At 34.2% G+C, this 16,835-nt stretch overlaps 1 protein-coding gene across 2 annotated transcripts in view; it reads left to right on the top strand.

Moving 5' to 3' along the window:
• The window catches only part of LOC138716215 (netrin receptor UNC5C-like), a 901,985-nt gene that overhangs the window by 698,036 nt on the left and 187,114 nt on the right, over positions 1–16,835 (top strand). For both annotated transcript variants that reach the window (XM_069849052.1, XM_069849051.1), the window contains one exon: positions 6,815–6,865. In XM_069849052.1, the coding sequence (XP_069705153.1) occupies positions 6,815–6,865 (51 nt within the window). The remainder of the gene's footprint in view (positions 1–6,814; positions 6,866–16,835) is intronic.

Here is a 16,835-nt window from a genome sequence, read left to right as displayed (position 1 = left end):
ATGTTGCCATTTTAACGTAGTACACTCCAACCACCCCTTCAATATAGACTCCTATACCTGCTAATTCCTGATAAGAGTGGCCTTGTGGTGGACTACATGGAAACTACATCAGGTACCACTTAGAAAAAATTGTGTAAAATTAAATAAACTTAAATGTTGATACTAGAATTTAATTTAATTACTAGTCTAAATATTAAATAGTACAAAACCTCTTTTCCTACTAAGCCAATTATGTAAGATCAATTTTTAGGGTATTTTTAAGGGCATTTTTGAAAGATTTTTAGGTCATAAATGCATTGTTTTAGGACATTTTTTCACGATTTATAAGTCATCAAAATCCTAGCCCTAATAATGAGCATTAGTAATAGGTATTTCAATATTTACTACCAACATGTGAGAGATTTCAATGTAGATAATGTGGGGAATAAAACGAATTATTACTAGTATTAACATTACTTGATGTTGTTGTCACTGTCATACAGATTTTTCGTTATGCCTCCCACTTCTTCCATGTTTATGTGTCGCTTACTTCTTGTTCATCCCTTTTAAATCCGCCTTCCTGAGATTTATGTGCAAAGTTTGTCTTAATGCTTTCTGTTTCTTCTACATTTGTTCGAAATTGAGTAACACCAGGAGGAAGCGCTGACATCGAAGTATAAAATACCATCAATAACGTCGCAGAATAGCATTGAAGCTTACAGACATCGCGTTAAAATAATGGCTTTCTAGCAGCCTCTGGATGCTGTTATTAACTCATCGAAGATATCGGCCGCCAGCTAGGACGCGTTGCCATCAGTCACTTTAATGACGGCGTATGTTTTATTTACGAAGAAGTCCGTGCTTACCACGCCGGTAACTAACTGCAACCATTATGATACCACAGGGAGGATCCATCATCCGATACACGTTTATGATACCGAGGCCGTAATGAAAAGTTGGCGATTTAACGGCTGTGGAAACATCTTTGTGATTTGTGACGTTTCTCTTTGTATTGAGAAGAATGGGAAGAAATGAGCGAGAAGGATTCTGCAACAGCTTACATTTTTTTATGTTCTCTTTATATATCTACTACTATCAGGGGCTGGAATGTTTTACGTGCAGACTTACTAAAGACTTTACCAATAACCAAAATGTATTTAAAAATAGGCTTAAGGACTTTACTAACAGACGGTAGTATATTATACACACTATTTAAAGGGTGTAATTGATATTTTTTTTTATTGAAGCGTTGTATCAGTGAAGAAGTGTGTTGTGTCAGTGAAGTATGTTGTGTAAGTTAAGTGTGTTTCTGTCAGTGAAGCTTTATAGTTTATAGTGGCAGTGCAAAGATTTTGAACAGTGAAATGTTTTTGAAGTGTTAGTGAAATCAGGACAGAATCAGTGAAATGTGTCGTAGTACCAGTGCAGTGAGTGAGTTGACAGCGAAATGAGTGTAGTGCTGAAAAGACTTGTGCAGGTATGAACATATCATACTCGTGGGTTTTAATTCGAACTTAGGGTTAAGATACAAATTAGATTTACTTTAAATGTTATTTTACGTGATCGTTCTTCATTTAATTTAGGATGCTCATTATTATTATTATTATTATTATTATTACTACTATTATTATTGTTATTATTAGTATTATTATTATTAATTTATTATTAATTGTATTTTTTATTAATTGTGTTTATTATTGTCATTATTGAGTGTAATTAGCAGGCTTCGAGACTTTGGACCCGATAAAATAAGTTTACCGGCATGCACTATAGGTTGCTGACTCGCTGCAGGTAGATAGAGAATGTTGAGGTAACAACGTTGCTATTTAGGGTAGAGTACGGTAGTATGGGGAAACACACATATGTACATTCTGAAAGTAAATATACATTACACAATGATAATGTCAAAAGAATGTGAAAAGCATTTATTCCCCTGTCTTTTATAAGCATTCGTGTTTAATTCTACACAGTCTTAATGGTGGAAATAAGCATGTAGCAATTTTATTTTTCCATTTATCCTATTGGTTGTCTTTAGGAAGTGCAGTTACAGTACCGAATTGCAATGTACTACAAGATACATTCTCAGTGTCTCAAACGTAAATCTTTTTCGGTTATCTGCCAAAGTTTGTACTGTAGAAAGCTGCGCTCTACGTCGCATGACGTGATAGGAGCAAAACGAAAAAACCTAACATCATTGCAGTCTCTAAGAGACAGTCCTTTATTCTCGGGTGACTCTATGTTCACTAATTTGCTGTTTATGTTACACAATGTTCCATATCCGTTATTTTTACATAAAATTGATTTCCACTTCCGTTTTACACATTCAGTAAACGGTGTACTTGATGTCTCATTAATTCTCTGCGTCATTTTCTAAATTAATTTGAGGACTTCCGGCATCTCTTGCTCTGACTTCTCTAACCATGTAATAGTTTCAGACACAGTTGATATGAAAACCAAATTATTCGTCAGAACCTTCAAATTCAGAACGTTTTCCTTTGCGTATTTGTTGGCATTCATTCTACAGTACCCCCACCCACTGTACGCTTTACCACTATACTCAGTACGCCGTTATGCGGATTTCTACTGAACTGTTCTATTGGGTCCGAAGTCTCGAAGCCTGGTAATTAATTACCACTGCCACCGGGTATATACCCATTTGCAGTGTGGATAATTACACATACACTATTACTGTCTTACTAATAAACCATGCACAAGCAATGGATATATAAGCAGCATTAATTGCTTACATGGGAATTGCTTTGCAGCAGTTATACACATCCTGAAACCTCCTGTTTGTATACAAAGAAAAAATTGCCGCCTCTCTAACAGCTGTTCGTATCTATTGCCGTTTTATGATGTTGGTTGCCTTGTAACCACAGAACAATAAAGCGAAGAGCAAAGAATAATTGGATTAATATTACTCTTTGATAAAAATATAGCGTGCTATTCGATCAGGCCCAGTTGTACTATCGATGCTTAGCGCGGTACACTAGCGCACACCATCAGATGCAATAAAGAATCCAAGTTATTCTGTTACCTTTCGAAATAAAATAATGACTAACCCACCCATTCCACTCTGTTTATACAGGATAAACCGTAATTAATTTCAGAGTGTCGTTCTTTGAGACATTTCAAACAAAAAAAAAAAAGTCTTCATTTTTCTATATACACTTTTAACACATTATATAACTGATTAAATTTCCAACTTCTTTGCTGTGTTAATATTTAGGATTTATCGTGGCTGATTAGTTTCGAAGTCTTGTTCTTCATTGTCCAAAGCCTAGGCTAATACAATTTAACTCGTGTATGCTTGCATTTCAAGAAAAAAAAATGTATGAAACATTTCATAGCGCATTTTGGGAAATTTAGTGAATTAATTCTTAATGTATAGTGAATTTAAGAGAGCAATGTATTGTGATAATAAATTATTGAAATCATTTTAGTTTTGTCCTTTAAATGTGCAGAAATTTGATGCGAACAAATCTAACATTTTAAAATGTGTTTTCAGAACGAAAAGTAACATGTGATCAGATCAAATTTCTGTACCGTACATTTAAATTCATTCATTCATTCATTCATTCATTCATTCATTCATTCATTCATTCATTCATTCATTCATTCATTCATTCATTCATTCATTCATTTTATTCCATAGATCTTACATGAGCAATGAAGCTTTAAGAAGTGGAACAAGTCAAAATTTTACAATATTACAATTACAATTTTTACAAATTTTTATAGTTTTACAATTTAGTAATTTTCTACAATTTTTACAATTTTGTGCAACTTTTTACAATATTTTGGCGAGATGTACTGAGATGAGGTGAGGTCCGAGGATTCGCCAAAATATTACCCGACATTTGCCTTTTGATTGGGGAAAACCTCGGAAAAACCCAACCAGGCAATCAAATCAAAACTAAAATTCGTTCAATCATTTATTATTATAAAAACACTGCTCTAGTAAGTTGACTACGCATATTGGTAATTAAATGAATGGTTTTCCCAAAACACACCGTTTTTATCTCGAAAAGGAAGCAAAACCCAGCAAAATTGTATTAAACATTTTTGTTTGAAATATCTGAAAGAATAACCCCCTAAAATTAATATTACTTATGGTTCCCTTTGTATAATATATAAAAGCCTAAAATGTTTGCAGGAATCTTTAAATTTGAGTTAAAACCAATAATTAATTCATTAATTTACTCGTACAATAAGAGCACATGTTGTTTACACTGCGGTATTTTATTTTACACTTTGTGCCTCGTCTTAGCATCTCACAAAAATGATACGAAACTTCAGTAGGGCAATGCTGTACATACGTTGTGTAGCGAATACAAGACATTGCAGTTCACCTAAAGCTATAAAAATGAGAAAGGTTCTTCGTATTTTGCCATATATTCTACACGAAGGTCGTAAAATAAAAATTGATCCAAAAGTCGGTGTTGGAGACGGCGCGCCACGGAAAAGATGAGATTAATAGAAATGAGACGGAGGCGAGCGAAAGTCCCCAAGAAACATTTTTCAGGTAAATGGCGACTGTTACATAACCCAGAATTTAAAATAATGCGGTGTGAAATAGCTCATATCATTATAAATTTTATACTGTGGCTAAAATCGAACCACGTTTGCTTAAAATTTCACATTATTTATCCGCGATCTTTTTTAAACTAGTTAATCCCGTTGCTTATGCAGCAAGAATTATATTCATAGAATAATTATGAACTAGAGCGACTGGTCACTAACAGGGCTGTACATACAGATTTATTCAAAAGTCAAGGATGATTTCATAGTTCTCCAACTTTGCTCAGAAGTGAATTTATAGAAGAAATAATAATACAGTTTTGTTGATAAAAGAATGGGGTTTGTTAAAGTGTAATCATATTTCAAATCATTCAGATATGATCGCTATTATCTTCCTCAATCATTAGTAGTTTCTCTGTTGCAGAACAAACAGCATTTAGAAGAAAATCTTGCATTTAGGGGCTCGAGCGTAAAACACGATAACTGACAATTTGGTCAAAAATGAGATAAGCGTATAATATGGTATCTTACATTCTGCGTTTAATGAAATAGTTGGTTTTTCCAGTATCTCAACAGATTGCAGAAGTATACAGATTTTACTTTCCTGATAACTGTACAAACTATTGCATGTATAAATGTTCACCTACCTAATAACTTCAAAACACCAAAGCATCAGAGATGAGATTCCTAAGAATAACTGTGGACTATACTTTTATGAATCAGAAAAGAAGTAGAGAGATAAGAAAATAATTAAATATTTTTAAATTGCTCGATAAAATATAAGTAGTCTACAGAGACAAAATTGGTACGAATACAGTACCTACTCAGAATGACAGATGATAGAATTCCCAAAATACTTTTTAACTACACACCAACAGGTTTTAGAATATAAGGAAGACTGATTATATTAGATGGAGGGACCAGTTTTCTTGAAGTCGAATCAGGTCTGAGAATCAAAATCCTTAATGCAGATCATTATGATGATGATTATTATGAATTTGCAAAAGGACTTGCATTAATTCACTGAAGAATATCTTGAATTACTGTTTATTAATTGAATTTGTAATAGCCAAACAATTGAAACATTCATATACATATAGCCTACCTATACATATATACAGGTTGTAGACATTCTAACTGCCAATATATATATATATATATATATATATATATATATATATATATATATATATATATAATATTGGTGATAAAGCATAAATTACTGAACGAGAAGGTCAAATAAAATTTTCTGCAACTTTTGTGGTTTTCCTAGAAAAAAAAATGTTACAGTATCTTGAGTCCAATGTTTTTGGAAATTATAGTAGACCGTCATTATTTACTTCGGTCCGCCACGTATATTGCAACTGTAGTGATATCCTGTTTATAAAACAGGGTACTCTATCGTCTATTGTGGTGGTGTTAGCGTGTGTTGGACTTAAGGTCATTGGCAATGACATTCACATTTACTCGAATAGCAAATATTAGACTATTATTAATCCTAAAGACATGACATTTTAGGAATTAAAAACAAAAATAGAAGAAAAAACCAAATTTCACTACACAATATGTTCAGTAGACCGAGATGTACAGTCTGTATAATTTTGGCAATTTATATATTTTACACCCTGTATATATAGGCCTATACATTCACATACATTTGTACTAGTTTATACGCGCATGCATGCATACATACATGCAATTTTGTGTATGATTATCATAGTAATGTGAACGACTCTAGGACTTGCACTGATATTTTCTGTGGGGAATATTGGGAAATTGTACGATAGTCTACAGTAATTTTCTATTCCCTTCTGTGTCTTTGATGAAACTGTTTCTGGGGAATCTTGAAACAGTCCAAGAAACCTGCTTGAGCAATATCTTTATGAACTGGAAAGTGTGCTTGCAAATTGGAATTTGAATTCGGGATTCAATCTTTAAAAGTCGCTGGACTATTCGTTAAGTGGGGTTCGGTTTGTAAATATATATATAGGGTATATATATATATATATATATATGTGTGTATATATATATATATATACGCATGTAGTACATAGTTCTGTAGGAATACATGATGAAAAACAGAACAAATTGAAGGCCTCTTAGGAACAGGGCAGTTTCGTGCCACAGAAGCTTTATTCTTCCTAATCTTTGTATTTTCGACCTTTTAGTTCTTTCTCTAGAAAGAATCGTGGCAGACTTGAAGAGATAACTCTCACGTATCGCAAACAGACTTTCTATTGTTTCTCTTGACGTAACGAAGGGAAAAACAGAAGCCCTTAAAACTTAACGTGATGTTTTTCTTTGTCTTTTGCAGTTGCTAAAGGAGACATCGTTCACTACGATGGAGCCCAGCTAGCCGAAGAAGGTAAGCTGTGTTATTGTTTACTTAAGAGTAGAGGTTTCTTCTTCTAGTGTACTAAGGAAAATTGCATGCTATGTCTTTTATGTGATTAAGTCGGAAAATAACAAAGCAAGATCGCTTGGTAAACAAAAATAAGGGAGGAAAATATCTGCTATCGTAACGAGAAGGAAGATTTTCGACCAACATCAGCTTGATCAGTTACTTTAAAGATGTTGTTTTCTTTTCGTATTGAAACAAATATTTTTATGATTGCTTTATATGTTAATTTCATCATTATTTATTCGCAATTAATGTTATGAATAGATGGGCTTATATGATTAGTAATATGGAATTATTAGTCGTTTGCTAGTCGGAAGATACGATATTGGTAATTGGTAGTCAAAATACCAAGTGAGTAAAAAGTAAGAATAGTACTTGTAACTTTTCGTTCTGAAAAAAGAATTTTAAAATGTTAAATTTTTTGGAATCAAATTTCTGCATATTTAAAGGGAAAAAAAAACTTTCAGTCATCTATTATCTTAATACAATGTCCTCTGAAATTTACTGAGCATTAGAGATGAACAAAAACAGAATACTTAAAGCCTGAACTTCCAGTTTATGAAAGAGCACTAGGCTGTGGCATACTAGAGGAAGCTTAGTAGATGGCTAGTGGTAGAATGCATGAAGCAACATTACTATCATCTAACTGCCGCTCTCGCTCGCTGTGTTCGTTGCATTTGTCTTTCGAGTCTCGTCTTGTAATTCTCGTGCGCTTCGAGTCTCGCTCATCATTCTCGAAATAGCATTTGGTCGGCGTGGAAAGATTTCGTATCTTTGAATAACATACATAGGCCTAATTGAAATAAATAATATTATAAATGTTTAAATGAGACAAAAAGACAAAAGTTATCGAAATGTTCTGGTTCTATTATATGATATTACCTATGGTTACATAAATAGAAAAAAAAAACAATTCTCAAATAAATTTGCATTTCTAAGAAACATAAAATATAATGTTATTATTTTGTTTACTTGAGATTGTACATTTGATCTCAAATATACGAAAAGAAAATTCCTAGCCTTTTAATAAGGGCCCAGTAATTAAATAAAGATTGGGGAACGGATTATTATACACTGAAAGGTAGAGATGATGTTTCAAATAGGCTACTTGATTGTTTATACATATATAACAGTTACCAAAGTAGATCAAAGTTCAGTCTGGTATAAACAATGTGACGATTCAAGGCTGCTTGACGTTCGGGACTTCGGGAGTGATCAATCTCGACATCTCGAAACACTCACAAGCATCTTTACGTCAACGACGCGACGTATACAACATTGTCGTGCGGGTTTTCGGCTTTGCGGGCGCTGTTAGTCATGCTTTCTCGATCGTTGTTGAACTCTACTGAGCATATTGGGAATTAAAACAATGGCCTCCCCAAAACACGCTATGAATTGTTTCATATAAAACAATTTTTATCTCGGAAGGGAACCAAAAACATGCAAAATTGTATTAATTTTTTTTTTTGTTTGAAATATCTCAAAGAATAACTCCCTGAAATTAACTACATTACTTACGATTCACTCTATGTATCAGATTAGTCATTTTCATGTAATGAAATGGCAACATATAAAAGAGAACAACCACTAAGATCTCAACTGTCAAAAATAAATTTCCCTGGTAACAACTGCTAGATAGAAGTACTGCTACAAGCTATACTCACAGTCTAGTATATACAGTCACGAAGCTCAATACGTAGTAAATATGCGTCCATAGATGATATATTTATTATAGTTTACAGACAAAAAAAAAAAATAAAAATATACATATATATAATCATTGAAGATTTACATTACATAATTTATAAGTTACATACAGATATACAATTTTTAATATAATTTCTAAACTTAACTATTTAATATAATATGTTTTATCTTGCACTTGCGACTAGTTTTGTGCGAGACTCAACTCAGTTTAATATGTTGATACAATTAGTCTTTGCTCACTTGGCTAAGATGTACTTCACGTTTCAATCTGCAATGTGCAGCTAGCATATATAAATCTTCCATTATTATAGCATATTTAAAACTTTTGAATATATATATGTTTTATTATATTTATTGATAGTACTATTCAGAAAACTGAACCTATTTGCCTTTGTAACTTTATGTTATTATTATTATTATTATTATTATTATTATTATTATTATTATTATTATTATTATTATTATTCATGAGTTTTCTTATATCTATTTCTTTATTCATTTGTAGGAACTTTTCATTTATGAATTTCATCCATATTTCTTTTGTATATTGAGATTCAAAAACAATATGAAAGTCATCTTCCCTATGTCCACATAATGGGCACATGCCTTGAGGTATATGCATCCATAGATAGTTGCTAACCACTAGGATCGCTAATATCGCCTCATTACAGACAATGCGAAATAGCATCGGCACAGTCTATTGTTTCTAGCACCCTCACAACTCAAGCTTCGTGACTGTATATACTAGACTCTTATACTCGTATTACTTCATGCAATTCCATCACGATTATAACGTGAATTCTTTTGTCATCGCTAGATGGTAGCATAGTGAAATTGATAAAAGTTGTTGTCTTGAAAGTGTATTAGGCTGACCACTATGTGATTGGAGCTAGCATGTAGTCTTTCATTTTTAACACTCGATTTTCTATTTATATGAATTTGTCAACACCGATATGAAATAAACACTGGCATTCAATTGCTAATATATTGTCAGTAAGGGAAGTTAGTTTTACACTGAATTCAAAGATTTTGCCACATTAGTCACTCTGCCTAAAGTTGACATGTCTAAAATTAACTTTCCAAAGCAAGTCATATCAGGGATCGGATAATGCGAGTATGAAGCGCATCGAGACTAAATTTTTAGCAATTTAAATAATCAAAATTGAGGTCTTGCTTTGGATTTTCCAGAGCGTGATCAATAAACCTGTCCAATATTTATCAACAGAGAGCGGAATTTAGGCAAAAACCTATTTTTTTCCTTGATACATACAGGCTTGAGATTTAATATGCATAGTCCTATTTACATTCCTCATGGAAATATAGATATAAATAAAGGGGTTTTATAGTGCCTAAAATGCCTATTTCGGCGTTACTGCGTATTTTTAAGTTTATTTTTTTTAATTTTTGCATCATTTTTCGTAACATCCTATATCGTTTACACTCCAAGACGGATAACAACAACTCCTTCCTAGCAGTGAACAACACAATAGAGAAGTACCTTCGGGCCATCCCTCCTTATTCTTACAATCTTTCAATCCTAAAATTCTAACTTTCAGTCGGCCTGGGTAGCGTAGTTGGTATAGCACTGGCCTTCTGTGCTCGAGGTTGCGCGTTCGATCCCGACCCAGAACAATTATATTTAAGTGTGCTTAAATTCGACAGGCTCATGTCAGTAGATTTAATGGCATGTAAAAACGCCTGCGGAACAAATTATTATTATTATTATTATTATTATTATTATTATTATTATTATTATTATTATTATTATTATTATTATTATTATTATTATATCTTCCTCTGTCTGTCAGCAATTTAACACAAACTCGCTGGGTTGCACCCGAATAACCATTCTCTTACATTCCAAGACAGATAATAACCCCTTCGTTTTTTTCTCACCATTTGTAAGTACAGCAGTGAGTGACACAATAGCCACAATAGGTGCTGATCATCTACAGTGAAGCAAGCTATGGAAATGTGATTGGAGAATGAAAAACACTAACTTAAAGACAGGATGTCTTCATTCTGTGTATGCATGTGCATCTTGTAAAATGTGAAATGTGTGGAAGTTTCTTTTAATCCTAGAATTTTGCGTTAAATAAATGTTTAATCTTATATTAATGACATTCCAACAAAAAAGCCTATTTTCTATTTTATACAGACTAAATAAAGGAGATTAAGAGCCTATTTTAGGCGCCTAAAATGCCTCTTTTTAGGGCCTAAAATTCCGCTTCCTATTTATCAATTTATTCATTCACTAGCCGTACCCGTGCGCTCCGCTGTACCCGTTAGAAATAAATATAAAGTAATTACATAATCAAAATAGGACGTTTGATCCAGGGAACATTCGTGTTCGATAGAAGGATATATCGTTTATTATGTTACTTCTTAATTTAAATTGTATTAAAAAATTAAAATGCGATCATTTTGATCCAGAGACCACTCATTCGGTCATTAAAATTATTTTAGGAAATACAGGAAACGAATGTACAGAATAGCCTATCAAGTTTTCTGTACATAAGAAGCTATTTTAATCTTATCTGTCCTCGATTCACTCAGAAGTTACTTTAATAACATTATAGCATTATGTCCATCTAGAGAAACTACACTTTCCAATGGTGAAATAATAATTAATTATACAAATCGGTTAATTTAGCTTCCGATATTACTTCATACAAACACAGAAATATGTTCTGTAGGCTATGTTTCATAGCTTTCGATTGTTGTTGTCCAAGGCCCCTTATAGACGAAGTCATTTGTTTTTTATTTAATTACACCGCCTTAGATGGCGTTGTTATTGTAATTTTGAAACTCATTTATCTCATTAAATATCGATCCTATAAAAATTTTGCATAGAATAAAACTTATCGGAAATTATTTTTAAAGAAACTTTTGTTATGTAATATTTGTCATGAAAATTAATAATAAGGAAGATATTTCGATTTATTTAATTCAAGCCCCCTTATAACCCCCCTTTTAAATAAAATATTTTGAATGCCATATAGCCTAAATTCTAAGTTACAACGAACTTAATATATATTCCAATTTTCATATAAATCGGTTCAGCCATTATCGCGTGAAAAGGTAACAAACATCCAGACAGACAGACATACAAACAAAAATTTCAAAAAAGCGATTTTCGGTTTCAGGGCGGTTAATTATATATGTTAGGACCAATTATTTTTGGAAAATCGAAAATTACCAGAAAAATTTCGGCTACAGATTTATTATTAGTATAGATATATTCAGTGCAACATTTCCCCCAGATTACCCGTTACGAGCTAGGTGACGTCGGATGACAACCGCGACTGTCTGCCTGCGAGAATACACAGGCTAGACTCTAGAACGGAGTTGCAGACATAGTTTTCTGCTGACGGTGTAGTTTGTTCCCAGGGGATTCAACAAAAGTTGAAGTCACTGCGTTTGATAAACTCGTAGCCTATCTGCAATCGCCGTGAGAGAGGTGAAACGTGTAAATATTCCAGCATGTTTTAGTTAATAATAATTCCTTTCGAGCCATCATGCTGCCAGTAATGTGTTTCGAGTGCTTGCTTCTGCCAGGCATGAAAAATCTCAAGAGACTTCGCCAGGGCTGCCAAGCAGCCATACAGGCTCGATGAAGCAGCCACAAATTGAATCTAAATAATTCAGTTGGTCTGGTAGACTAGAGACATACGGTTATTCGAATGGCTGCGTCATTGGATTTCCATGCTAGAGACATTACTTCAAATCCCGACTATTACTCCACTATTACACTGTTAAAATTTTGTCATAAAAATCGTAATAAGTTTGTATTACAGACACATAATTATGACACAAGACGAAATATTAATTTAACATTAGTAGAACCTAAATGTCTCACATCTGCTGGTCCGAAGCATAGCATTAATTTTGGCCCTCGGTTGTACAATGCTTTAACTAAATTACACCCAGAACTTCTAACATGTAACCCACTAACATATAACAAGAAAATTAGAAACGTGTTAATTTATTCAATTTGATTAAATAAATTTAAAGCCTATGTGCATGAATTAATCAACCTATATTATATTTGTATTCTATAATTTTGAAATATAGTGTTAATATTATATTATATAATTCCATTGCCGCTGTAATTTAAATTTTAGTTCCTATTTTATTTTACTTATTTATTTTTTTTATTATTATTTTTGTTTTCTATATTTCTCTTATATTAATATTGTATTATATAATTTCTGTAACTGTAATTTTAATTCTGTTTCCTATTTTATTTTATATTCTCTTATAGGCCTATTAATATTATATCTGAACTGCGACCGAACACGAGCGCTGCTCATTCGGTCTCAAATTTTGTTAATACTACTGTAGGTCCTGTTTTATATTGTTTGTATTATTTTATTTCTATTTCTCTTGTTTGTTTGTAATTATATTCTTTATTCTGTATATTTAAATTTAAATAAATTAAATAAATAAAATCTAAAAAATCGTTTCAGGCAGGCTTTTCTAGGAAAAAGCATAATTCATACTGTTTCAGAATTAAACAAACATTTACCTGATGAAATTGAAGATATTATACTCTGCTGACCATCTTCATGTCCAGCATATAGGATGAACAATTTATTTCCCGTCCGGAAAGCTGCAACTCTGGCTACCGTAAGACGTCTCCCACACTCTGGTTACGGAGACAGCGCAGTACTGGGGATTAAACAAATTATAATATAAAATATTATTAAATACAAGCAGGCCTTTGCCGATATGACGAAGGTGGAGCATACTTTTGTCTTTTTTTCTAACAGAATTTTGCGACATCAAATAGTCAATTATTCCATGGACGAACTTCATACAGAGCCACCGACGTGGCTCAGTCGGTTAAGGCTCTTGCCTGCCGGGCTGAAGTTGCGGTCGGGCGCGGGTTCGATCCCTGCTTAGGCTGATTACCTGCTTGAGTTTTTCCGAGGTTTTCCCCAAACGTAAGGTGAATGCCATATAATCTATGGCGAATCCTCGGCCTCATCTCGCTATCACCATCGACGCTAAATAACGTAGTAGTTGATATAGCGTCGTTAAATAACCAACTAAAAATACTTCATACAGTGTTCGAGGACAGAATTATCAGTAGATCGATCGATCGACCTAACCTCCAGTAACTTTTATCTCTGGTGAACTTTAAACGATAGAATACTATACAATTCTACATACAGAGGTCCCCAAAGTTTTAGGTCCTAAATCCATCTCGAAGGGAATATCGGCGTTCTTTTAATATAGGAAGAAACGGTCCTGTCTCACGGTAACATGTCAGGTATGCCAACATGGTAAACACATTCTTCGTACGGGAACTTGCTAGATTCCCTACACATAGACCATATTGGTTCCGGCAAGACGGGGCTACGTCGTATTCAGCGAGATTTCTTTGCAAGCAATGCGGTAATTTTTCCACAACTGCGTCACGTCCAGGAATGGTGACATTGATTGGCCCCCCAGGTCCCCTGACTTAACTGCGTGTGATTATTTGCTGTGGGAGCACCTGAAAAGCAAAGTGTATGCAAATCGGCCACACATCATTGAAGAGTTAAAGAATAATATCCGTGTTGAAATCGAATCCATCCCTGTTGGGATATTGCAACGTGTCATTATTGATCTCCATCGCGGGCTCTGTGAGTTTGAACATCGTCAAGGTCGTCACCTGCCGGACATAATTTTCGAAATTTGAATGTGATTGATGTTGTTACACAAATGGCAATATGTAATGTTATAATTCTTTTAATTTTATTTTCTGTCTCATTATGCAACGAATTTATTTTATTGTATTTATTTGAGACACATTACTTACTTACTTACTTACTTGCTTACTTACTGGCTTTTAAGGAACCCGGAGGTTCATTGCCGCCCTCACATAAGCCCGCCATTGGTCCCTATCCTGAGCAAGATTAATCCATTCTCTATCATCATATCTCACCTGCCTCAATTGAATTTTAATATTATCTTCCCATCTACGTCTCGACCTCCCTAAAGGTCTTTTTCCCTCCGGCCTCACAACTAACACTCTATATGCATTTCTGGATTCGCCCATACGTGCTACATGGCCTGCCCATCTCAAACATCTGGATTTAATGTTCCTAATTATGCCAAGTGAAGAATACAATGCGTACAGTTCTGTGTTGTGTAACTTTCTCCATTCTCCTGTAATTTCATCCCTCTTAGTCCCAAATATTTTCCTAAGCACCTTATTCTCAAATACCCTTAACCTCTGTTCCTCTCTCAAAGTGAGAGTCCAAGTTTCACAATCATAAAGTACAACCGGTAATATAACTGTTTTATAAATTCTAACTTTCACACTTTTTGACAGCAGACTGGATGATAAAAGCTTCTCAACCGAATAATAACAGGCATTTCCCATATTTATTCTGTGTTTAATTTCCTCCTGAGTGTCATTTATACTTGTTACTGTTGCTCCAAGATATTTGAACTTCAGCTCTTAAAAGATAAATTTCCAATTTTTATATTTCCATTTCGTACAATATTCTCGTCACTAGACATAATCATATACTTTGTCTTTTCGGGATTTATTTCCAAACCTAGCTCTTTACTTGCTTCCAGTAAAATTCCCGTGTTTTCCCTAATCGTTTGTGGATTTTATCCTAATATATTCACGTCATCCGCATAGACAAGCAGCTGATGTAACCCGTTCAATTCCAAACCCTCTCATTTGAGACACCTGGTATAAGAAAAATTAAAAATCTGTGACGGCGTGCCTATGCCGTTAATTACAGCAGTTTCTTGCGCCCGTGTCTTCAGCTGGAATATTACGTGCATTGCATTATTGACATCCCTGTGTTTATTCTGTGTATTGACTACAGGATATTTGTATTCGTGACGTAGCCTAGATTGCACGCCTCAGTGCCGAGATTCTCCTCTGCTGGATGTTGTCAGCTGACTGCTCGCAGGTACAGAGTTGCATGGCGGCTCCCTGCTTGTAAATTATTTGTAAGCTTCACCTACTGGTGAAAAAACTGCGCATGTCACGCGGCCTTCATTTCGCAACTAGGGGGGTCTGCATATAATTTTATGTGCTGCTGAAGCTGCTATGTGGGCGTACTTGATAGGCACAGCAATATCGCTCAGTTCTCGGGATCAGTGTTCAATTCAGACCTTTCCCCCCCGGAGAGGAGTTATACTATAGCAAGGGGGGGGGAACCGACAGCAAAAGAAACAATAATTCAAATATTACGTAACAATAGAGCCAGTCTGTGCAAGTAAAAGAACACAGAAAAATGGGGTTAATTAAAGAAATAGAACTTTCATTAATTTGTTTCTTTTAAATACTTCTTCTACTTCTTCTTCTTCTTCTTCTTCTCCACTTCATGGTTTAGGCCACAGACTGTTCCGGCTCATAGCAAGTCCTTCCATCTGTTTTGGGATCTTCCGACGTCTCTCGTTCCTTGTGGCCTAGATTCATATGCTACTTTCGGTATTCTAGTCGCGTCCATTCTTTCAACTAATATACTGTATGTTAATATAAATTATTACTTACTTACTTACAAATGGCTTTTAAGGAACCCGAAGGTTCATTGCCGCCCTCACATAAGCCCGCCAGCGGTCCCTATCCTGTGCAAGATTAATCCAGTCTCTATCATCATACCCCACCTCCCTCAAATCCATTTTAATATTATCCTCCCATCTACGTCTCGGCCTCCCTAAAGGTCTTTTTCCCTCCGGTCTCCCAACTAACACTCTATATGCATTTCTGGATTCGCCCATACGTGCTACATGCCCTGCCCACCTCAAACGTCTGGATTTAATGTTCCTAATTATGTCAGGTGAACAATACAATGCGTGCAGTTCTGTGTTGTGTAACTTTCTCCATTCTCCTGTAACTTCATCCCGCTTAGCCCCAAATATTTTCCTAAGCACCTTATTCTCAAACACCCTTAACCTATGTTCCTCTCTCAGAGTGAGAGTCCAAGTTTCATAGCCATACAGAAGAACCGGTAATATAAATGTTTTATAAATTCTAACTTTCAGATTTTTGGACAGCAGACTGGATGATAAGAGCTTCTCAACAGAATAATAACACGCATTTCCCATATTTATTCTGCGTTTAATTTCCTCCCGAGTATCATTTATATTTGTTACTGTTGCTCCAAGATATTTGAATTTTTCCACCTCTTCGAAGGATAAATCTCCAATTTTTATATTTCCATTTCTTATATACAGTAATATATATAAATTATTGAATGAATTAATTGATTAA

This window comes from Periplaneta americana, chromosome 16 (genome assembly GCF_040183065.1).
Source record: "Periplaneta americana isolate PAMFEO1 chromosome 16, P.americana_PAMFEO1_priV1, whole genome shotgun sequence".
NCBI lineage: Eukaryota > Metazoa > Arthropoda > Insecta > Blattodea > Blattidae > Periplaneta > Periplaneta americana.
The sequence above is the reverse complement of the archived record's forward strand: the minus strand, read 5'-3'. Positions and strand labels throughout refer to the sequence as shown.